The sequence below is a fragment of the Homarus americanus genome, unplaced genomic scaffold (assembly GCF_018991925.1).
Source record: "Homarus americanus isolate GMGI-L3 unplaced genomic scaffold, GMGI_Hamer_2.0 scaffold18884, whole genome shotgun sequence".
Taxonomy (NCBI): domain Eukaryota; kingdom Metazoa; phylum Arthropoda; class Malacostraca; order Decapoda; family Nephropidae; genus Homarus; species Homarus americanus.
Window position 1 is genome coordinate 290370 of NW_024741393.1, and position 24840 is coordinate 315209.

Below are 24840 nucleotides of genomic sequence, written 5' to 3' on the forward strand. Positions count from 1 at the left end.
GGGTTGTTGGGTCGCTATAAGAGGGTTGTTTACTTAAGAGTATTGCTGTAATGGCCGCACACAAGGTACACATGTATACATCCTCGTAGATACGTACATAGATGCATACATGTATACACAGGTTTACAAGGCACATACATGCACTAGAATACAATTGTTTGTCTGTTTACGTGTTTGTACATGTGTGTGTTTATTTGTTTTAGATAAATACACACGCATGTATACATCTCTGTGTGTACATTCCTTCCCCTGCAACCCTTGTGTACACCTGCCTAGTCTCCCCTGTACCCGTGACATCCATTACTGGGATTGAACTGACGTCGATACACACCTGAAAAAAATATATACCTGTCCATATCTGACTGACAGCCTCATCACTACAGATCACGTCACCCTATACCTGGAAATATATATCACAAGCACTATTTATGCCTACCTATATCAAACAGTATATCCAGTTTATATAAGCGACTGAAGTAACAATTAATAGGTGGTGAAATAAGTATCAGGTGAATTTGTAATTTAAACACACCTGGTACACCACTCACCTGTGTCAAGTAATGATTAATAGCACACACCTGTTGGGTTAAATTTTGTAGTGTAGCGAATGTTAGTTGTTATTGTTATTATTATTATCAGTACTGGTATTTTTATCGGTATTACTGAAGTCATTATTCCTTTTAGATCTATGTATGTATGTGTCTGTTTGTCTGTGTCTGTCTGTCTGTCTGTCTGTCTGTCTGTCTGTCTGTCTGTCTGTCTTCTATTTCATATGTTGGATCAAAAGACAGGATGGATTAGGGGGATACCGCACTTACCTCATTTCCGGACGATCCGTTATTAAGAGGAAGTTATTACGGACAGATGGACGGATGGACTTACAGACAGTGGCAGGGACAGACAGACAGACAGACAGACCTGGGCTACACTTCATATCCCCAAATCTTATAGTTTATCGGCTGGGAGGGAGGAAGGGAGGTATAATGGATTCTCCTTATCCCTTCCCTACGCACCTTTCCCCCTACCTCGCCCCCTCCTCCTCCTTCCCCCTACCCCCCCTCCTCCTCCTCCTTCCCCCTACCCCCCTCCTCCTTCCCCTCTCCCCTCCTCCAACCTCCCCCTCCTTCAAGCCTCTTCCCACCTCCAACTGTACTCCTTCCCATCACCCTCCCCTCTCCCCTCCTCTCCCCTCCCCTTTTACGTCATAAATTTAATACACTACAAGCTATGTTAAGTCTTCCTATCGTTAAATATTATATCCATCCATTACAGAAATTAAAATTGAAACGATTTTTTTTAGAATGGACAAAAATGAGAAGATTTTAGTTGATAGTTTTTTGTTTGTTTCTCTGTTTGTTTGTTCGTTTGTGTGTTTATTTATTTGTTTGTTTGGTTTGTTTTTTCTCGTATATGTTTTAAGTTGATACTAATGGAGAGTTAGAGAATTATTTTTGCGGTGGTAATGTAAGGGGGGGGGGGGGTAATTCCTCTCACAACCCAACTTCAAGCTGCCCCCCTTGTCTTCCTCACTTCTCTAGTCTAGTTCCTTCAATTGTTCTTTCTACGTACTTCAGTTCTTTGGTAGCATGGCGAGGGTCCAGGGCACGTGGGTATTGTAATTCTGATATCAGGGTCACTTGGACGGAAATGAAGGTGAACTACTGCGGGAAAATGAATACCCCTGATGTACTCTAAGAAAAGGTTTATTAATATGAAATCAAAGTAGGGAAAAAGATATCATTAACATACAACTCGAAGGTGCAACTCCTCGGCTTTACTCAACTGCAATTTACTCAGATACTGTACTCTTATTACTGACAACCTTGCTGGTGTTACATTACATTACACTTACCAGGACCAACTCCTTGGCTTTACTCACATGCCATTCCCAGTGGGTACTCTGCTTTCTCCCACATTACTGGTGATACATGTCATGACAGTTACCAGGGTCAACTCCTCGGCTTTACTCACATTACAACTCCAATCAGATACTTTACTTCTCACACCTTACTGGTGGTACATGGCATTACAAACTTACATATGATACCTTCGCAGACTGTTGGTAGTGCATATGAGATACACTCACAACACACAACACGTTATTAATGAAACCAACAACTTATACATGGGTTCACTACCCAACATATGATAATTATTCCCAGAATTATCCCTAAACAAATACAACACACTCTGTGGACCATCTAACTTCAAGGCATGTCCCAGGGTATAACACTGGACGACTGACGACCGCTGTTGTGATCGGTGGAAGCCCGACACATGGAGAGAGTCTGGGGTCCAACCCCACGAGGCAGACTGGCAGTTTTAATCATGTCGAATCATCGACATCGGCCACTACAGCTAACTGTTAGGTATCCACCGGCTCCAGGCGGCCGGTGGGTGTTCTAAGGGCCCACACACTTGATGTTCGTAACCCGTTGCTGAATCTGGGGAACAACGGGAGAGAAGGCGTCACGGGACGCTCTCTCCTTCCCGCCAGTGGTTATATACTCGTGAGCTGCCAGACGTGGCTATCTCACACAATGACAGAAATCACAAACAAACCAACTGTTACTCATTCAAAGATGACCCTCAGTTGACAAAGGTCTGGCGAATTACTTAAGTTGATTTACATAAACTAATCATGATTGAGCTTGCCCGTAGAAAGTGGAATAAAAATGTATTGACAACTGTCTTCACAAAGGCGAGGCTTACGGAGGGATCATGAGTGTAAAACAAGAGGGGGAAAAACGCGTTTCTTCTTGGGGGTAGCTAACCAGCTACCCATTCATGTCTTGCGGGCGTGTAGTGTAATAAGAATCAGGTTCTAAAACAGACCAGCCGTCAATGTGACCATGACAGTAATACTGTGTTGAAGATATAGTTTTTTTTTTAGAGGTGGTAACAGTAGAGATATAAATATTTTTTTTTTATTTGAAAATATAAGACAGTTTGACCTACAAAACAGTGGAGTTATATTCATATGATTTTTATTATTATTATTTTTTCAAATTTTCTTCACATTTTTCTGAACGTCAACAAATAATTACTTTAAATATGTTAATTAATTTTCTAGGATAAAAATAATGATCTTTAATAATTACTTTTAATATTATTTTAGTTTATTATATATTTTATAATAAATCGTGTATAATAAATTCGATCAATAATAAAGTTGAAGTTTAATTAAAAGTTTGACGACAGGTGATTCAGGTGTGGAACGTTCTTCTTGGGCCGGCTTCATGTTGAATCAGGCTTCATGTTGTATCAGGCTTCATGTTGAATCAGGCTTCATGTTGTATCAGGCTTCATGTTGTATCAGGCTTCATGTTGTATCAGGCTTCATGTTGTATCAGGCTTCAGGTTGTATCAGGCTTCAGGTTGTATCAGGCTTCAGGTTGTATCAGGCTTCAGGTTGTATCAGGCTTCAGGTTGTATCAGGGTTCAAGCTTGTGTGGGCAGCCTAAGGACGAGTCCCTCACCGGCCTTCAGTCTCAACACAGCAAGGTTGACCTCTGACCTGAAGTGATATAATATAGTGAGAACCTCTCTCTCTCTCTCTCTCTCTCTCTGGGGTAGTGTGGATGACTCACCCTGGGGTAGTGTGGATGACTCACCCTGGGGTAGTGTGGATGACTCACCCTGGGGGTGAGTGTGGATGACTCACCCTGGGTAGTGTGGATGACTCACCCTGGGGTAGTGTGGATGACTCACCCTGGGGTGTGTGGATGACTCACCCTGGGTAGTGTGATGACTCACCCTGGGGTAGTGTGGATGACTCACCCTGGGTAGTGTGTGGATGACCTCACCCTGGGGTAGTGTGGGTGACTCACCCTGGGGTAGTGTGTGATGACCACCCTGGGGTAGTGTGTGTGTGGATGACTCCTTGGGGGTAGTGTGGATGACTTCCTTTGGGTGTGGATGACTCCCCCTGGGGTAGTGTGGGTGACTCACCCTGGGGTAGTGTGGATGACTCACCCTGGGGTAGTGTGGATGACTCTCCTTGGGGTAGTGTGGGTGACGGAGCGGAGGAGGACGGTGGCGGTGGGTGGCAGCCCTGTGCCCTTCGTCAGGTCCACCAACAGCTGCTGCCGGGAGGTGTTGATGACCACCAGGTAACTGTGTGACCTCAGGTGGCTCCTGTAATACCAACACACCTGTAATTACTGAGAGAGAGAGAGAGAGAGAGAGAGAGAGAGAGAGAGAGAGAGAGAGAGAGAGAGAGAGAGAGAGAGAGGCAGATGACAGATGAAGAGCAGTGGAGAGTGAGAGGATAAACAAGAAGTAGAAGGAAGAACTTACAGATAGACAGACAGAAAAATACCATACACAATAAACATCAAAGACTTGTGAGGGGAGGGAGGGAGGGGGGGGAGACCATAACACTACGGTAGAACTTCTGTTTTCTTTAGTTACGGAAGTTACTCAAAGAATTCTTGTGTTTACTTTTTTTATCACCATAACTGCAGATAGAAAGAACGTATCTTAGTACCCTTCCTCTACCCTCCCTTCCCCCATCCCACATCTTCTAGCCCCGTCCCCATCCCTACCTCCCCCATCCCTCCTCTCCCTCCCCAGCTCCCATCCCCCACACTAGCTCAAGTCACGACATAAAGAAGGCTGGCACTTTTGAGGCGACGATTGAGTAATGGTTGTTGGTTCGACTCAATGGTCCTTTGGTCATAGAGACTAAAGGCTGTGTGACTCAGGTATGGCAGGAAGAGTACTGACTATAGAACTCGTTTAATTAGTCTATATACCGAGAATAATAGAAGTTTAATTATTTATAGTTGCCAGATTCATGAGGCGACACCTGCAGGGGGTAACATCTCACCTGAGGAAGGAGAACACCTGCTGGGTGACGACGGGGAAAGTCAGGTTCCCGTGGGTGAAGGTCACCTCCTGACGCAGCTTCGCCAGGCGCTGGTAGAGACGCAGGTGACTCTCCTGCGCCGCCATCTGCGCCTTCACGTTCATCGTCAAGTAGTTGTCGTTCACTCGGAGCCACGTGTTGTTGGCAGAGCTGAAGCCTGGGGGCAGGAGGGTTGGCACTACTGACTGTTGGCACTACTGACTGTTGGCACTGTTGGTGCTACTGACTGTTGACACTACTGACTGTTGGCACTACTGACTGTTGGCACTGTTGACACTACTGACTGTTTGCACTGTTGACACTACTGACTGTTGACACTACTGACTGTTGGTAATGTTGACACTACTGACTGTTGACGCTACTGACTGTTGGCACTACTGACTGTTGACACTGTTGACACTACTGACTGTTGGCAATGCTGGTACTACTGACTGTTGACACTACTGACTGTTGGTAATGTTGACACTACTGACTGTTGACGCTACTGACTGTTGGCACTACTGACTGTTGGCACTGTTGGCACTACTGACTGACTGATTGACTGATTAAATGACTGACTTTTGGCTGCCATGACTGAGGGATTTGTTGGAATTGTACCTGAGTTATGTGAGTCCTAGATGAGTCGTACCTGCGTTATGCGAGTCCTAGATGAGTCGTACCTGCGTTATGCGAGTCCTAGATGAGTCGTACCTGCGTTATGTGAGTCCTAGATGAGTCGTACCTGCGTTATGTGAGTCCTAGATGAGTCGTACCTGCGTTATGTGAGTCCTAGATGAGTCGTACCTGCGTTATGTGAGTCCTAGATGAGTCGTACCTGCGTTATGTGAGTCGTCCCACTGCATGGGTGAACGGCAACGGTCACGACTCGCCTCCAGGTATCTCTCAGGTCCCAGGTTCTTGCCGCTGGGGTCCCGAGTCTCCTCCCACTTCACATATATGTCCTCCATACCTGGGAGAGCACCTGGTGTGTTAATTAGAGTTCTCACAGGTGTATAATAAACAGCTTCTTATTCATATTCATCATGAGTAGTGGATAATTATCTTGTATAGACAAACTGGATAAAATGGAATGTTTAAGATGGGGGGGAGGGTAGGTAGTAGTAGTGGAGGGAGGGAGGGAGGGACAGTACCCAGCTCATCGCCGTAGTAGGTGATCGGGGTCCCCGGCAGTAGCATCGTCATCATGTGGAGGGCGTCCACCAGGTCCCCGCCCACCCGAGACGCCAAGCGACTGTTGCCATGGTTACTCAGCTGATGGAGGTGCCACTTAGTAAATAATGAATCCTCTTATAGGACACACACACACACAGTGAGACACTCCCTACAGTTGCCATTTCATTAGGTCAAAAGGTCAATATTTAAGGTCACGGTGAGTTTTATAAGTATATCATGACGTTGTTTTGTTAATTACATAAACTACACTTGTTTATTTACTCGTCCAAATGTACTCACTGGTGATATAGATATTTAACCAGTCACCACCACATGGTTTGGCCACACTCACCACCAAACACCTTGGCCACACTCACCACCAAACACCTTGGCCACACTCACCACCCAATTTGGCCACATTCCAGCCGGCATGTTGTCCAGCCACTCGGTGATGTAGGCCAGTAGGGTGTGGCCCGTGACGTCATCGCGGGTCTTGAGATACTGTATAAACCGGAAGTTGAAAGGGAAGTGAGAGAGAGGCGCTGAGGAGGTCCCGTAGTACTTCATGATCTCGCTGATGTCTGGGTCATACAGCTGGGCTATCAGGAACCTGTGGGGGGGGAGGGTAAATAGAACGATTAGTAAATGTTTTTTAATTTTCAAACAGGTCAATAAACAAAGGAGATTTTGAATTTCTTGTGACGATTAAATAACTTTTGAGATAATGAACTTTGAAAAGTCACTACATATTATTGACTGTAAACTCTGAAGTGTTTGTCATAGAGATCTGAAATTTTGCATGTAAGCACAACTAACAATTAAGAAACACTGGTGTAAGTTTTAGATTCTTTGTATGTAAACAAGTAGGCCTTTCGTGGTAGACAATATAGAAATGCTCGGATGATGTCTATAGATAAATTTATAATTACCCATGATTTGGGTTTATATCGTTTTCTGTTGATAAATATGATAGGAAATGGTTTGTTTTGAACAAGTAACTAAACTAACAATTTTAAACACTGCTAGAAACGGAATTTTGAGATTTATTGTGATGACGGAAGCCCCTCTCAGTGGTAGAGCGTAACTAAAGAGCAGTTTTACCCACATTATAATATTTTTAGAAGGATAACTAGTATATAAATGGAAATTAGAGATATTTAAGAGTGGAGAAATGAAAATGAATTCGATTTTTTCTGATATTCGTGAAAACGCGCCATTAACTAGATGCATTACTCAGTTGCCTAAATCTCACTGTGTCGCCCACATGTAGAATTGTCATTAGAGACTCTTGGTAGTTATCTTCGCTTGTTCCCTTCAGCAGTGGGCTGTCGCTGAGTTAGTCTGTTAGTCACCTCTTCTGCCTATTACGTCGTTGTGGGTATAGTAGAGTGCTGCCCAGAATGACCTACACACACACACACACTCTCACTTGTCATTGTACTGGTCGACTAAATCTCTCCACTCCTTCAGGGCAACTTGGAATATTTCTGGCTGGTTGATGGTGAGGTTGTGAGTCAGGTACTTGTAGAGGAGAGAGTCAGTCAGCCCTGAGTCTTGGTCCACTGCCTCGTCCTGGTATAGGTCTTCCACCTCGTACAGCTGTTTGATGGCGTCGATACGGAAGCCATCAACACCTCGATCCAACCAGAACTTCATCACCTCCTTCGGGCATAAAAGTGATGATTATTATGACTCTGGTTGATGCTCTGCCTTACTGACTTGACTGATTTATGTTATAAACTACCGAGGCAATGTTTATCTCTCTTTATTCAGCATATCAGTGGTTGTATAGAGGCGTGACTCACCAAGATACTTCTCCTGACGGCTGGGTTTCGGTAGTTGAGGTCCGGCTGTTCCGTCAGGTACTTGTGGAGGTAAAACTGCTGCCGCTCCTCCACCCACTGCCACACCGTCCCCCGGAACAAACACAGCTGCCGCACCACATAACGCATTTAATACATTTTATAACATACACCAATATATCAAACATCACGCACAGTTATACACCCTATAATATATCTGTTATGATATACTGTACATCATTGAACACGAATACCATTATATCGTTTGTTCATCCTTAAGTGATCTTCATTATGGATAAATAATATATTCATAAGTCAGATCAAACACGACCACGGTATAAATAGTCAATTAACATATTATGTAAATTTTCAGACTCTCTCTCTCTCTCTCTCTCTCTCTCTCTCTCTCTCTCTCTCTCTCTTGGGATGGTTGACTCACCCAGTTGTTAGGGGGGATGGGGGTGCCGGAAGGAGTGTAGCCTTTCGGGTCAGCCCAGACATAGTAGTCAGTGTAAGGATCCTCCCGCAGGACAGACTTGGTGAACCACTCGTGTTGGTTGCTGGTGTGGTTGGGCACCAAGTCCAGCACCACCTTCAGGTCTGCCAAACGTCCCGTCAACGAAAAATTACCAAGTTATTTTTTACCTCAAGTTTTGTGAACTTTTCTTCAATATCATTTAACTTATTATTTTATCCAAGTGATTTGAGGCGAGGAACTCCATCAAGAGGAAGTCACCACTCACCTCTGGCGAGGAACTCCATCAAGAGGAAGTCACCACTCACCTCTGGCGAGGAACTCCATCAAGAGGAAGTCCCCACTCACCTCTGGCGAGGAACTACATCAAGAGGAAGTCACCACTCACCTCTGGCGAGGAACTCCATCAAGAGGAAGTCACCACTCACTCTGGCGAGGAACTCCATCAAGAGGAAGTCACCACTCACCTCTGGCGAGGAACTACATCAAGAGGAAGTCACCACTCACTCTGGCGAGGAACTCCATCAAGAGGAAGCCACCACTCACCCCTGGCGAGGAACTCCATCAAGAGGAAGTCACCACTCACTCTGGCGAGGAACTCCATCAAGAGGAATTCACCACTCACCTCTGGCGTGGAACTCCTGCAAGAGGAAGTCAAAGTCTTGCATGTTGCCGAAGATGGGGTCGATGTCAGTGAAGTTAGAGATGTCGTAGCCGAAGTCAGCCATGGGGGAGGTGAATATAGGACTGAGCCACACTGTAGCCACACCCAGCTGCTGCAGGTAGTCTGCCCTCATCGCTATACCTGCAACACAACTAATGATGATGACTTCTTCTTTACAGCTTAGTCCACAACACACACACACACACACACACACACACACACACACACACACACACACACACACACACACACATCAAACAAAAGACAAAACAATTCTCATGACAAAATTGATGTTATGGAGTTTAACACTATTTTTTTGGTATTTACAAACGTTTGCTTCAAGCACGTTGTTTACACCAACAAACAATGGTATATTTCTGTCTGTGTGTCTGTCTGTAAGTGTGTGTCTCTATCTGTATGTATGTGTGTCTATTAGAGCTGGCCCTCTGTTCTAAACGACTCCAGTCCTAGTAGTCGGGTTATTTAGGTTCGGTTGGGTCATGTTAGAACTGGTGTCTATTAGGACTGAGGTTTACTAGGTCTTGGGTCTACTAGAATAAGGATCTACTAGGGTTAGGGTCTACTAGGATTAAGGTCTACTAGGATTAAGGTTTACTAGGATTAGGGTCTATTAGGACTGGGGTCTAAGACTGGGCCCCATATGACCAGCCAGCTCTCACCTGTACCGTCAACACGAGGTCATCCAACACTCACCCTTGAGGTCGCCTATACCGGAGCCATCAGTGTCTTGGAAGGAGTAGGGATATAAATGATACACTATGTTCCTCTGCCACCACGCTAGCTTCTTATCTTCCTCCTCCCCTCCTTCATCCCCTGTCTCCTCCTCTAGTACCTCCTTTTCTCCATCTGCCGCCATCTCGTCTTCTCCATTCTTCGTCACTTCTTCCTCTCCTATATCCTTCGTTACCTCTTCTTCCTCCTCCTCCTCTTCTTCTCTCGCCGTATGTGTCGTCGACTTACACACGTCATTACGCCAAAACACAAACGTAGTGTGGAGAGATTCGTCTTCTGGCTCAAAATCATGGTAACCATATTCTGGATTCTGTGTTTGTTGTTGGTGGTAGGAGTATAGGTCATCGTCAGGAGTATCGTCAGCGTGGTGGAGGAGATCTTGGGGCAGGTCTTGGGGCATATGCTGGTTGCCCTCCTCCGGTGCCCCCTTCGTTGAGAGATCTTCCTTATATCTCTCACCACTTCTTTTACTCGTCTGAAATATCTCTTGGTATCGTTTATAAGGGAGGGATCCATCACCCTCGTCTGAGATCTTCGTGGTGTCGTCGTGTGGGGTGCTGACATAGCGGAACAAGTTAAGAGATCCACAACACAGAAAAAACAGCGAGACACACAAGACGCCATTTGACGCCATGACTCACGGGTTAGTTTGATTTAATTACTGACTTATTCTCTTCGTCACTTGCCAGAGCGATCAGTCAGTCTCTTGTATTCTTGACAAATACTAAGTCACACCTCTACACCTGTATACCCGTCATACACACACACACACATATACGTTCCTCGCTCTTATACATATACTGACGGTGTTGTGCTACAAGCCTACAGCACTACATGGCCTCCTCACACGCCTCTCACTACAGTTACTTGTATAAGACACCCGTGAGATGTAGGTCCTGCCCTGGCGAGTCTCTGATAGGGAGTGAAGTTAGTGAACACGAGGCAGGGGCCGTGGGGGGAGGGGGACGTAGAAGGGGGCCGCGTAGTGGGGGAGTCAGCTGTGCGGTGACGGAATGCTACCAACGACACGATAACATGCAGTGGTCATCCAGGCAGACTTTAGGGAAGGTGTGTACAGGGGCGATGGTCAAGTTCCCCCTCCCCTCCCCTCCAGGTTGTAGGGTGGAGGAGGAGGGGAGGGTAAGAAGAGGGGGGAGATGGAGGGGTGAGAGGTGGTTTGTGTTGTTTTTGGTTCTGATTTGTCAATCATCCCCCCTAACAACTGGGTGTATCAACCATCCCCCCTAACAACTGGGTGTATCAACCATCCCGAGAGAGAGAGAGAGAGAGAGAGAGAGAGAGAGAGTCTGAAAATTTAAATAATATGTTAATTGACTATTTATACCGTAGTCGTTTTTGATCTGACTTATGAATATATTATTTATCCATAATGAAGATCACTTAAGGATGAACAAACGATATAATGGTATTCGTGTTCAATGATGTACAGTATATCATAACAGATATATTATAGGGTGTATAACTGTGCGTGATGTTTGATATATTGGTGTATGTTATAAAATGTATTAAATGCGTTATGTGGTGCGGCAGCTGTGTTTGTTCCGGGGGACGGTGTGGCAGTGGGTGGAGGAGCGGCAGCAGTTTTACCTCCACAAGTACCTGACGGAACAGCCGGACCTCAACTACCGAAACCCAGCCGTCAGGAGAAGTATCTTGGTGAGTCACGCCTCTATACAACCACTGATATGCTGAATAAAGAGAGATAAACATTGCCTCGGTAGTTTATAACATAAATCAGTCAAGTCAGTAAGGTGGTGTATTTGGCTGACAAAGTTATCAAGCCAGCTGTGATAGACACTAGTCCCACTGGGCCCCAACCTAGGTAGTATTAGTCCCACTGGGCCCCAACCTAGGTAGTATGAGTCCCACTGGGCCCCAACCTAGGTAGTATTAGTCCCACTGGGCCCAACCTAGGTAAGTCCTACTAGGTAGTATTAGTCCCACTGGGCCCCAACCTAGGTAGTATGAGTCCTACTGGGCCTAGGTAGTATTAGTCCTACTGGGCCCCAACCTAGGTAGTATTAGTCCTACTGGGCCCCAACCTAGGTAGTATTAGTCCTACTGGGCCCCAACCTAGGTAGTATTAGTCCTACTGGGCCCCAACCTAGGTAGTATGAGTCCTACTGGGCCCCAACCTAGGTAGTATTAGTCACACTGGTCTGAACCAACACAACCTGACCCAACACAACCTGACCTAACACAACACAACACAGCCTGTCCTGACATCACGCACACATACCCTCCTCTCCACACTGCCAGAGATAAGAGCTTCAATACACCCTAGTCAGTATTATCAGAAACGATTATCAAGAAGCTAACAGTAATATGTTAATAGACCGCAGAGATAAGACAATGTAAACACGGAGATAGAGAGAGAGAGATGAGATACAACACGAGGGGGAGAGAGAGAGAGAGAGAGAGAGAGAGAGATGTCAATTCTACTACTACTACTACTTTCCTAGAACGTGGCCTCCAGCCTCCCCCAATAGCCACACCTTCGCCGCCATTTTATTACCTTAATATTAAATATCATAATGCATAAGTAGCTATCCTAGCCGTGTTGAGTTAGTTGAGCCACAGATCGATGCGGCATTTATATGACTGTTGCCTCAAAGACGATATCTGCGACTGTTGTCGACTTTGGGGCCGATGCTATCTTCCCCTGAGGACTTCAGGCCACCTGACTTACTGTATCTTGAACTATGTAATTACTTCATTGAATCAGGTGTGCTTGAGGACATTCTTGCTGTTTATCCCAAATTTGCTAGCCCACACTGATTAGTCTTCAATTAGAATATGACTCCAATGTATGTGATCCACTGACCTATATATGCTACTGGTGAATGTGATGTATTTCCTTCTTTGTGTACGAACCTCTGTCCGTGGCAGTGAACAGTGGCATTACCCACATGAATCTGACCTATATAGTGTCAATGAATATGATGCATTCTTTTGTGTACGAACTCTGTCCTGTATGGCAGTGAAAAGTGACATTACCCACATGAATCTGACTGACGTATATGTATGTATGTGTGCGTGTGTGCATGTATATGTGCGTGTACGTGTATATGTGTATGTATATACGTATATGTATGTATATGTGTGTGTGCGTGTTTACATATATGTATATGTACTGTCAATGAATATGATGCAACTCTTTGTGTACGAACCTCTGTCCTGAATGGCAATGAACAGTGACATTATCCATTTGAATCTGACCTCTATACATTTATAGTTGTTAATGAATATGATGTATTTCTTTGTGTGTGAACCTCTGTCCTGCGTGACAGTGAGAAGTGATACCACCCTCAGTGTCAAGACCTGACTGAATTACTCAGAATAGGCAAACTGTACTACAAGCTCTGCCAATAAATTTGTTAAACTAAAAAAAAAATTCCCCTGAGGAAGAGCCAAGCAGACCCAAGCAGAGAGGACAGTCGACATCTCAACCAGGCACTGGGAAGGCTGACCTACTGGCCGACCGTACCTTAGAGCAATGGTATCTGTAAATTCTAGTTTATTAAGGCTGAAGCCATTTGCCCTTATCAGTAACGTTGTTAGCCAGTTCGAGGCGCCCACCTCCTGCGCTATAACTACTTTTTTTTCCAAGTTCTCTGACAATTGCAGTATCAGTTGTTGAAAGTTATCACTTTGGGTGTGCGGGCGTTCTGTCGTAATGGACCGTCGAATCTTGTTTAATTCGCTGTATCCACCTGAGTTGTTGCATCCTGAGTTATTATGTGCTCAGTGAGGGCTGTCGTGAGCTTGCCAGACTTTTGATGTTCTGTGGCGTCAAGCACCTCTGGATTAGTCAGTCCCATTCCTCCCAGTCTCGGTGGTAGTGCAAGGAGTGACCTTTCTGCTGGGGTTAAGTAAGGATTTTTCACAAGTGTTGGGATAAAAGCGACCTTGATGGCTTCTTCCAGAGGGTGGAGGAGGGGTCCGACATCAGGGATAGGGCGCATCAGGTAGTTCCAACGATGTCTGACTCTATGGGTGAATGCTGCAAAAGCTGCATGTGGCTCTGTGTTAGCTCCTATAAGGTCATCAGTATAGCCACTTGCTTGACCTCGGTTGTTTCATAGTTTATTGTGTGTTGGAGCACGGATAGACCTATTGCGTACATTGCCTTGGCGACCGGATCCACCAGCGTAGTTCCCTCAATTGACTATATGATGGTATCTCCTCTTAGGGCCTACTACTACTAACACCACAACTGCTGTGCCATATACTACCACCACTATTACCACAACCCATCACCACTACCACAACCACCACCATCACAACCACCACCATCACAACACGAAAACAGGACATATAATTAATTCTAACAAGGACAAAAAAATTACAGAAAGACCAAAACAAAAACTTTTATCACTGACATAAAAATAATAACGTGATTTAATGTTGAAAAAATAATAGTAAAGTTGTAAGAGTATGGAATGGAAAGAGAGGGACGAAATATTACCTGAACAATGTAAGTTTCAAGTATAGGCCAGACAGAGTTACCTAGTATGGCCCAATAGGCCTACTATAGCGATTACGTTATTATAAGGTTAATAGAAGACTGCTTAATGTTACAAAATATGGGACTGTAAGACTAGTTAATATTATATAATTCTACGTAATATGATTTTATTTGATTTTAGAAAATAGTTTTTGATATTAACACACACAGAGAGAGAGAGAGAGAGAGAGAGAGAGAGAGAGTGAGAGAGAGACTCTCTCTCTTATCTACCTTTTGTGTGAGTCATTAAGATAATTCACCGCTTACCTGTGTTATGTTCTGATTGTCTCCAGGTGTCCACTGCATCTGTCGACACACACACACACACACACACACACACACTAAAGCATTCGACCTAGTCGACCACAATATAGTCAACAAAGCCATTGACCTCGGGCTTCGGAGAAGTCTTATACCATGGCTTACAGACTTCCTCAGTGACCGACGCCAAGCTGTACGCTTCCGAGGGGCTGTCTCCACCTTTCAGTCACTCACCTGTGGCGTCCCCCAAGGCACCAAGATGGGACCACTCTGCTTCCTTATGCTCATCAATGATGCCCAAAGAGAAACCCCTGCTCGCTGGAAATATGTCGACGACTCCACCATTGGGATCAGCGTCAACAATTCTGCTCCCGACTATACCGCCCTTCAGGATTTATTGAACAGTCTCCAAAACTGGGCCACCAACAACCATGTCACCATCAACCATACCAACACCATGGTTATGCACTTCAACCTCTCCTCCGACATTGTCCCACCTCCTTCCATTACTTTAGGTCCGAACACACTCCAGGTTGTAGATTCCACGAAGCTCCTCGGCGTCACCATAGACAACAAACTAAATTGGAAACCACACGTCAGTGAAGTTGTCAAATCCTCCAGTTTCCGTCTCCACCTCCTCCGCCGACTCAAGTCCCTCGGAGTTCCTGCACCCGAGCTCTTCAGTGTTTACTCAACATTCATACTTCTCAAGCTCACCTATGCCTCCCCCACCTGGTCTTCCTCCCTAAATGCTACACAACGTAAACATCTAGAAAAAGTGCAAAAGAGGGCATGCAAGATCATTCTCTCCCCTTCCTACTCCACATATCAAGAAGCGCTCAACACACTGACCCTTTCGACTTATTGACCATCACCACGACCTCATCTGCAAATTTGGTAAGAAGCTTCTACACCATCCTCGACACCAGCTCCTACTACCACCTGAGATCCCTAGCCCGAGAATTGCTGTTCGACACCACAATCGCATCCAGCCCATACGTGCACGAACTGATCGCTATAAGAACAGCCCAGTCCAACCATTGTAAAAATTATCAATAACTTGTAATAAACCAGTGTATTCACTCCCAGTAAACACTACTCCTTACACTGTCACCATGTTGAAATGCACTGTAGTGTGAGCTTTTCCCCATCTCGTTATTATATATCTTATTTATATCACTTGTTATTTGTATATTATTTGTAATTCGAAACCCATTCCCCAGATATGTAACTGTATATTTTCAGCCTTCTGGCTGCCAAGCTCTTTCAATAAACCGTTAATTATTATTATTATATATTATTATTATTATTATTATTATTATTATTATTATTATTATTATTATTATTATTATTATTATTTAATTATTTAATTATTATTATTTAATTATTATTATTATTATATTATTATTATTTAATTATTATTATTTAATTATTATTATTTATTATTATTATTTAATTATTATTATTTATTTATTATTATTTATTTATTATTATTCATTATTATTTATTATTATTTATTATTTATTATTATTATTTATTATTTATTATTATTATTATTTAATTATTATTATTTATTATTATTATTATTTAATTATTATTATTTAATTATTATTATTTAATTATTATTATTTATTTATTATTATTCATTATTATTTATTATTAGTATTTATTATTTATTATTATTATTATTATTATTATTATTATTATTATTATTATTATTACACACCATGCCGTTCTGACTGTGTCCACTGTACCTGTCCACGCGCAGACACACACACACGCTATGTAGTTCTGACTGTCTCCTGATACTCACTACAACATCAACAATGAAGAGTAAATTAGAATAACCCGATGACTCACTTGGCAATAAAATAATCCAGAGAATTATGAAGAGATGAAAATAAATCGACTTTTTAATTTTTTTTTCGTGAAACCGCTTCCTTCACTAGGTGTAGGTGCAAATACAGGTACAGATACACTCTCCCCTCAGCTACACTCTCCCCTCAGCTAGGAGGGGACGGGAGATGATCTGAGGGGAACTGTTATATTTCATTCCCGGGGGTCTCCCTCCCGACCTGGGGAGGGGACGAGCGTGCCTCTGAGTGAGTGAACAGAATGACCACCCGAACGGGAGAATCAGAATGGCCAGAGTGACAGAATGACAATCAGCCGAATCATCTGAATGAGCCGAATAACCTCGTGGGCAGGACTGTAGGGCCTTTATATGGGGCCTCAACAGCCGGCGTTTGACCTCTGCCAATTAACACTAAACTGGTTAGATCTGGACAGCTGTGTCCAGGTGTGGTCATGCCCTGTTGTGTCTTGGAGGTGTGGTTGTAGGTCAAGTACCCCGCTAATTCAAGTAATTAGCGGACGAGGTCAGGTCCCTTGGGTCCCGACCCAAGGTGTGTACCTGGTATGTGGTGGTACCACGAGGTCTGTACACTCACTGTTATATGTGTTGTACTTAAGATAAGTAACATAAGAATGGAGGAAACTGCAGCCGGCCTATTGGCCCATACTGGGCAGTCCCATTTACACCCAACCCTTATTGCTCATATATCCATCTAACCTATGTTTGAAGCTATCCAGCGTATTAGAGTTAATGATGATGTTTGGTAACTTGTTTCACTTGTCCACTTATCTATTTCCAAACCAATGTTTACCTATTTCGCGTCTAAATCTAAATTTGTCTAATTTAAGATCATTGTTACGAGTTCGCTCCTGGTTGGATAGTTTGAGTACCTTTGTAATGTCCCCTTTGTTTAGCCCTGACTTCCATTTGCACACCTCTATCATATCGCCCCTCACTCTACGTCTCTCGAGGGAGTGCAAATTAAGATGCTTTAACCTGTCTCTGTACTCAAGGTTCCTAATGCCTTGGATTAGTTTTATCTTTCTCCTCTGAATACTTTCCAAGGAATCTTTATCCATTCTGTAATACGGTGACCAGAATTGAACTGCATAATCCAAGTGAGGTCACACAAGCGCAAGATATAGTTTTAGGATGATCTCGCTAGTCTTGTAACTAACACTCCTTTGTATGAACCCAAGTACTTTATTAGCCTTGTTTCGAGCAAATACACATTGTTTACTTGGCTTAAGATTCCTACTTATCGTTACTCCTAAATCTTTCTCGCAGTCGGATTTCTCAATAACATCGTTGTTCATCTGGTATCTGGTTTCCCTGTTTACATCTCCTATACTGAGTTCTTTACATTTGTCCACATTGAATTTCATCTGCCATTTTTCAGACCATCCGAAAATTTTTTTTAGATACGTTCTCACCTAAGACTCTACCTTAACTAGATAGGTTCTACTCAAAGACTTTATCTTAACTAGATACGTTCTCACCTAAGACTCTACCTTAACTACAGTAGATACGCTCTCACCTAAGACTCTACCTTAACTAGACACGTTCTCACCTAAGACTCTACCTTAACTAGATACGTTCTCACCTAAGACCATACCTTAACTAGATACGTTCTCACCTATGACTCTACCTTAACTAGATACGTTCTCACCTAAGACCATACCTTAACAAGATACGTTCACTCCTAAGACTCTACCTTAACTACAGTAGATACGTTCTCACCTATGACTCTACCTTAACTACAGTAGATACGCTCTCACCTAAGACTCTACCTTAACTAGACACGTTCTCACCTAAGATTTTACCTTAACTACAGTAGATACGTTCTCACCTATGACTCTACCTTAACTAGATACGTTCTCACCTAAGACCATACCTTAACTAGATACGTTCACTCCTAAGACTCTACCTTAACTAGACACGTTCTCACCTAAGACTCTACCTTAACTACAGTAGATACGTTCTCACCTAAGACTCTACCTTAACTAGACACGTTCTCACCTAAGACTCTACCTTAACTAGATACGTTCTCACCTAAGACTCTACCTTAACTACAGTAGATACGTTCCCACCTAAGACTCTACCTTAACTAGACACGTTCTCACCTAAGACTCTACCTTAACTACAGTAGATACGTTCTCACCTAAGACTCTACCTTAACTAGATATGTTCTCACCTAAGATTCTACCTTAACTAGACACGTTCTCACCTAAAACTCTACCTTAACTAGATAAATTATGTACCCAGTCAGAGAACAAACTGAACGTGCAGATTACTGAAGAGAGCAGGTCCTGTTTTACTGGTTAATGATTATCTCGGAATAAAAAAGAACCCGGCATCCCTCCCTGGCCTCGCCTTGAACCAGCGAAGGCCTGCAGTTGACCCCTTTAATTCAAATATCCCGCTGTTATCTGTAACTGAGAGAATCCGTACAAATGACGAACGTTCCTTTAACAAATCCGGTTCTTTGGTGAGGATTCTGAAAAGGTCGTAAGTTTGATTAACGTTGTTGATGGTGGATTGAGCTTCTCTAACTAGTTAACGCAAGCAAGAAAAACAACAACTTAAATTTAAGGTTCAACATGGCATCAGAATTAAAAAAGATCCCATTTAATTTAATCCCACTTCAGATAAAGCACAAAAAGGCTTCAAAATGGCCGGGATTTCGCTATTTTAATCTCTTAGGATGAAGTAAACAAAACAGATCTTCAGCATTACGGGTCTATTTTTATAACACTGATTGAGGAAGTCCGTAAAACTATTTCCTTTCAGCGCCGCCGTTAACTCCACCTTTTTAGTTCCTCCAATGCACCGCACAAAACAAACCTTGACGCAATGATGATATCGGGGGTTTGACTGCGTGACCTTGGCTCGCAACCTTTTACACATACCTGTACTTGGCGCGTATGTGTGTGTGTGTGTGTCTGTGTGTGTGCATGCACGTGTATGTGTATGCATGTGTGTATGAGTATATGCTTGGATGTATACATAAACGAATAAATTTATACATATGAACACTTATACACGTGCCTGAACAAAACACATAAGTGACTTGACCAAAATATAATCACTCGGTTTAGAAGTACTTGCCACACACCTTAATTATTATTGAAGGCGGTGAGATGTTTTTACCTCCTAAACACAACAAATTGGACAGTAGTTTTTCTTGGTGAGTGACGTACCCAAGCAGAGAGAGGAGGCAGGTCTGACAGCGTCCCTTTGTCATGCACTAGTTCACGTCGTTCTAACCTCGGAGTAAGATAGATGGTTTAAGTGAGGATTAAACACCCCAGTTGTTGTTTCACCTTAAGATTAATCACTTTAATGTAACCAAACCTAACCTAACCTAACCTAACCTAACGTAAACCAACCTAACCTAACCCACCAGGTATAGCATTAGAGCGTTAACAATCATCGGGTGAGTTAAATTGGGCTATCTACTCTTCAGGTGATCCTATGCTTATCATGAGCTGGTAGCTATCAATAAGGTGGTTGAATGAGGTGAATTGACTTGTAATGCTGAACTCAAGAGATTTACTTTGCTATAACTGTTGAAGGAAGCTAAACCCAGGTTCTCTGGGCTGTAAGCTATGGTCTGATATTCAATCATTACAATTATATGTGTATTGGCCTATGTATATTATATGTATTGGTCTATGTATATTATATGTATTGGCCTATGTATATTATGTGTATTGGCCTATGTATATTATGTGTATTGGCCTATGTATATTATATGTATTGGCCTATGTATATTATATGTATTGGCCTATGTATATTATATGTATTGGTCTATGTATATTATATGTGTATTGGCCTATGTATATTATATGTATTGGCCTATGTATATTATGTGTATTGGCCTATGTATATTATATGTATTGGCCTATGTATATTATATGTATTGGCCTATGTATATTATGTGTATTGGCCTATGTATATTATGTGTATTGGCCTATGTATATTATATGTATTGGCCTATGTATATTATATGTATATGTATATTATATGTATATATGTGTATGGTGTATATTATATGGCCTATGTATATTATATGTATTGGTCTATGTATATTATATGTATTGGTCTATGTATATTATATGTATTGGCCTATGTATATTATGTGTATTGGCCTATGTATATTATGTGTATTGGCCTATGTATATTATATGTATTGGCCTATGTATATTATATGTATTGGCCTATGTATATTATGTGTATTGGCCTATGTATATTATGTGTATTGGCCTATGTATATTATATGTATTGGTCTATGTATATTATATGTGTATTGGCCTATGTATATTATGTGTATTGGCCTATGTATCTTATGTGTATTGGCCTATGTATATTATATGTATTGGTCTATGTATATTATATGTATTGGTCTATGTATATTATATGTGTATTGGCCTATGTATATTATGTGTATTGGCCTATGTATATTATGTGTATTGGCCTATGTATATTATATGTATTGGCCTATGTATATTATATGTATTGGCCTATGTATATTATGTGTATTGGCCTATGTATATTATATGTATTGGCCTATGTATATTATATGTGTATTGGCCTATGTATATTATGTGTATTGGCCTATGTATATTATATGTATTGGCCTATGTATATTATATGTATTGGCCTATGTATATTATGTGTATTGGCCTATGTATATTATGTGTATTGGCCTATGTGTATTGGCCTATGTATATTATGTGTATTGGCCTATGTATATTATGTGTATTGGCCTATGTATATTATATGTATTGGCCTATGTATATTATATGTATTGGCCTATGTATATTATGTGTATTGGCCTATGTATATTATGTGTATTGGTCTATGTATATTCGGGTTTATGTGTGTGTATATTACCCCTCTCTCCATGCTCTGCCAGTACACTCGTGAAATAAACCCTGGCAGCGTTCACCAAATATTTCATTATCTCCGGCCATTGTTGCTGATGACAATGCAATTGACATGCCATATTGCCATGGACGGAAGCATTACGAATGCAATACACCAGCAAATTTATTATTGAAATTTTCATATCGCTATTTCCAAATGTTATTATGAATGTAACGTAAAACTGCTGCAAGCGGAAGGTTGTCCAAATCATCACTTGGTTATTGTTTAATGCAATATGCAACATGAAGTAAGAGTTTGTTATTAAGTGCTTTCATTTTTTACTCTGTCTTCCTTCCTCTTTGTTTTCTTTTTTTAATTTTCTGACTTCTTTTCCTTTTGTCTCACTCCCTCTTTCTCTTTTTACTGTTTCTCTTCCCCTTCATTTCGTTTTTCCCCTTTTCCCGTGTTAACTTTCCTTATCTCTCTCTCTCTCTCTCCCTTATTTGGTTCGGCATACCTCAAAGCAAACCGGTTCTAGATGGACCCAGATAAATGAACAACTCGACCGAATAATAAGTGAAGATGCAAATAAGATAATAAATGGAATGATGAACGATAAAGTAACTGGAACAAGTGGTGATAATGGTGTGTATGGGAGGGTGAGGAGTGATGGTGTAGTGAGGATAAAATCAATTAAACACACCAGGTGATATTGTTATGATACCAACGTCGACCGAGTACTAGAGCATCAGTTGAGTACAATAACATCGTTGAGTACTAAAACATCGGCTGATAGAGTACAACAATGACATTAGCTGAGTACTAGAACATGAGTTGAGTACTGTTGTATAGTGGGTCCTTGAATTTAGGGGAAGAACCACATCAGTCGTAAGTGGTATTTAGATAAATTACGAGATCTTGAGTGGTGGTAGTGGTAGTGGTGGTGGTGATAGTGGTAGTGGTGGTGGTGATAGTGGTGATAGTGGTGGTGGTGGTTGTAGTGGTATTGATTGTACTAATCAGATGGTCGAAGTAGTGATAGTAGTAAACAGTTTGTAGTAGTGGTGGTGGTAGTAGTGGTGGTAGTAAGCAGGTTGTGGTAGTTGTGGTAGGGAGTGTTCAGAGAGCAACAAACTTGAGGGCTAGAGTGTGGTATTACATCACATCATCGGATTACAAGGCAAAGTCCCCCCCCCCTCCCCCCAAGTCCATTATACTTAAGGTGGGCGGTATGGGTGGTGTAATGTAGGTGTTGGTGGTTGGTGTGTGGGTTGGGAACACACACACACACACACACACACTTTACCACAGTCAATCCACCACACAAAAAAGGGATTCCAATTTCCTCTACAATAACACTCTATATATTTTTCTGTTGTGGCTAAATTATGTTACCTCTCAATATGAAAATAAATCCAGGTAATTCAGGTGACGTTATTTCATTCAATTAGCAGACAGGTAATATTGTGTGTGGTGGGTGATGGGTTTTGTTGGAGTTTCATGAGGTGTACTTTTTTTGGTGTTAATTAAAATACCTCGCTGGTAGATACATCACCATTTTTGTGTTGGGTAATAGAGGAAATTATGGTAAATAGCGTTGTTGTTGTTGTTGTTGTTGTTGTTGTTGTTCTATTATGTTGTGGGATTGGCTAGTCATTTTTCTATTAAGTCTCTCTCTGTCCTTCTCTCTACCTCTAAGGATTAGGATGTCTAATCTATCCTAATCTAAGGTAAAATGGTGTATCCTAACCTAACCAATTGATGTTTTTACAAGACGGGAGAGTCAAGCTTCACACCATCACCTATACCACCACAGCTTTACACCGGGTAACCACCAGCTTTACACCGGATAACCACCAGCTTTACACCGGATAGTCACCAGTACACAATGCTTTCTACACCGGAATACCAAACCAGAACCGAATAGACTAGTATCTCTGTATAAGATCACTACACCACCAGAGTTGCGTGTGTATTAGTTCTATTTACCAGCGTGGGAGGAGGAGGAAGAGGAGGAAGAAGAGGAGGAGGAGGAGGAAGAAGAGGAGGAAGAGGAGGAGGAGGAGGAAGAAGAGGAAGAAGAGGAGGAAGAAGAGGAGGAGGAGGAGGAGGATAGTTGATAATTCTACTCTAGTTCAAGACATTTCACACATCCAAAACCTCTCCCATTCTTCACCTATCCTCCCCATCCTCCCCATAACTTCCCTATCCTCACCACAACCCACATCTTCCTTCTCTCCCTACCCACCCACCCACCCACCCACCCCTGGTCATAGCAACATTCCCACATACCTAACAGTGGCACATAGTTTTCATTTAACATTCGCCAACATTCATTCTGTCACGTACCAACACAAGGTCAATTTGCATGCGGTTTGTTCGCTTAGCATGCAGGAGGTGTGGGCGGGCGGGCGTGCGGGCTTCTCTTTCACGCCCATCACGCTTGATATGTCCACAATCTTTTCTCAAGTCTACCTTGTAACACTGAGGAAAACATTGGTTGCCACTTAATGTTTTTTTTTTAAATTTGGTTTGTTTACACATCTTGAATACGAGGAAATAGCTTCAAGTGATTTAACCCTCTGAGTACGATGATTTGACCCCCTTGAGTACGATTCACTTGTACTCTTAAGTTAGATTTCATGTTTATCGTAGTTACTCATTTAAGTATAGTGTGAATATACAATAATGTCTAAGTAATGACAGAATTTATAGTATAGCTGTTGCCGACATCATCTACTTGTTTCCATATATCCAGGTCACATAAAAGCCAACATATACCTATTTTCTATAGCTGTTTAACATATTATTTAAATAATACGTAATATATCACCCAAAGAATATATTTATAATTAGTTTAAAAGAAAAATATATCCGTTCTTACCCATATAATTTTTAGAGGACGAAAACATTTAAGTCAAATCGGAATTAACATCAGAGAGCCAGAGATCGCCCGCCTCTCCCCCATCTTCCGTGATGGCCCTTGGGGCACTCGCTGTTTTTACCTCACTTCCTCACCAACAGAAACCTTGTAAGTTATTAAATCTTAAGTACCCAATTCACCCTCTTCCCCCTCCTCCTCCACCTCCTTCACTGACCTCTCCCCTCCTCCACCTCCTTCACTGATCTCTCCCCTCCTCCACCTCCTTCACTGACCTCTCCCCTCCACCACCTCCTCCTTCACCTCCTCCATTGACCTCTTCCCATCCTACTCCTGCGCCTCCTTCAGTTATAAGATGTTGCCGCCATCTCCTCTATGACTGCCCCAACTTATATATCGCGGAAGTCACATCGATAAATAGTATAGCCTGTTTCCTCTCTTGTGCTCGAGGAGGAGGAAGAAGAGGAAGAGGAGGTCGAAATATTGGATTTATTTTGGTCAAGGGTTTAAACTGTATCGTTAATTTTCAGTTGTGGTTTTTAACTTTCTGGGGAAAATTTTATAGATATTTTTTTTACTTCCATTAGTAATAAACTTTCTCAGTAACTTATCTGCCTCTAAACTTTCTTTCTCTCCCTCTCATTCACTCTCTCACCCTTTCTCTCACCTCTCATTCACTCTCTCACCTCTCATTCACTCTCTCACCTCTCCATCCCTCTTACCTCTCCCT

At 42.3% G+C, this 24840-nt stretch overlaps 1 protein-coding gene across 1 annotated transcript; it reads right to left on the minus strand.

The window, feature by feature from the left end:
• Positions 1-3027: 3027 nt before the first annotated feature.
• Positions 3028-10649, minus strand: LOC121875884 (maltase A3-like). Its single transcript, XM_042380617.1, has 11 exons — positions 9678-10649; positions 8925-9104; positions 8264-8424; positions 7828-7953; positions 7452-7684; positions 6425-6632; positions 6001-6121; positions 5685-5819; positions 4832-5027; positions 3976-4137; positions 3028-3517 (listed from the first exon to the last, which is right to left on the minus strand). Exons 1-11 carry the CDS (start codon positions 10348-10350, stop codon positions 3442-3444), a joined length of 2271 nt encoding a protein of 756 aa, XP_042236551.1. The 5' UTR covers positions 10351-10649; the 3' UTR covers positions 3028-3441.
• Positions 10650-24840: the final 14191 nt, after the last annotated feature.

Coding starts and splice junctions, on each gene's coding strand:
- LOC121875884 (XM_042380617.1), bottom strand. CDS start 10,350: ATGGCGTCAAATGGCGTCTTGTGTGTCTCGCTGTTTTTTCTGTGTTGT. Junction 6,122..6,424: donor GAATGTGGCCAAATTGGGTG/GTGAGTGTGGCC, acceptor CACCTCCATCAG/CTGAGTAACCATGGCAACAG. Junction 5,028..5,684: donor GGACGACTCACATAACGCAG/GTACGACTCATC, acceptor TCCTGCCCCCAG/GCTTCAGCTCTGCCAACAAC.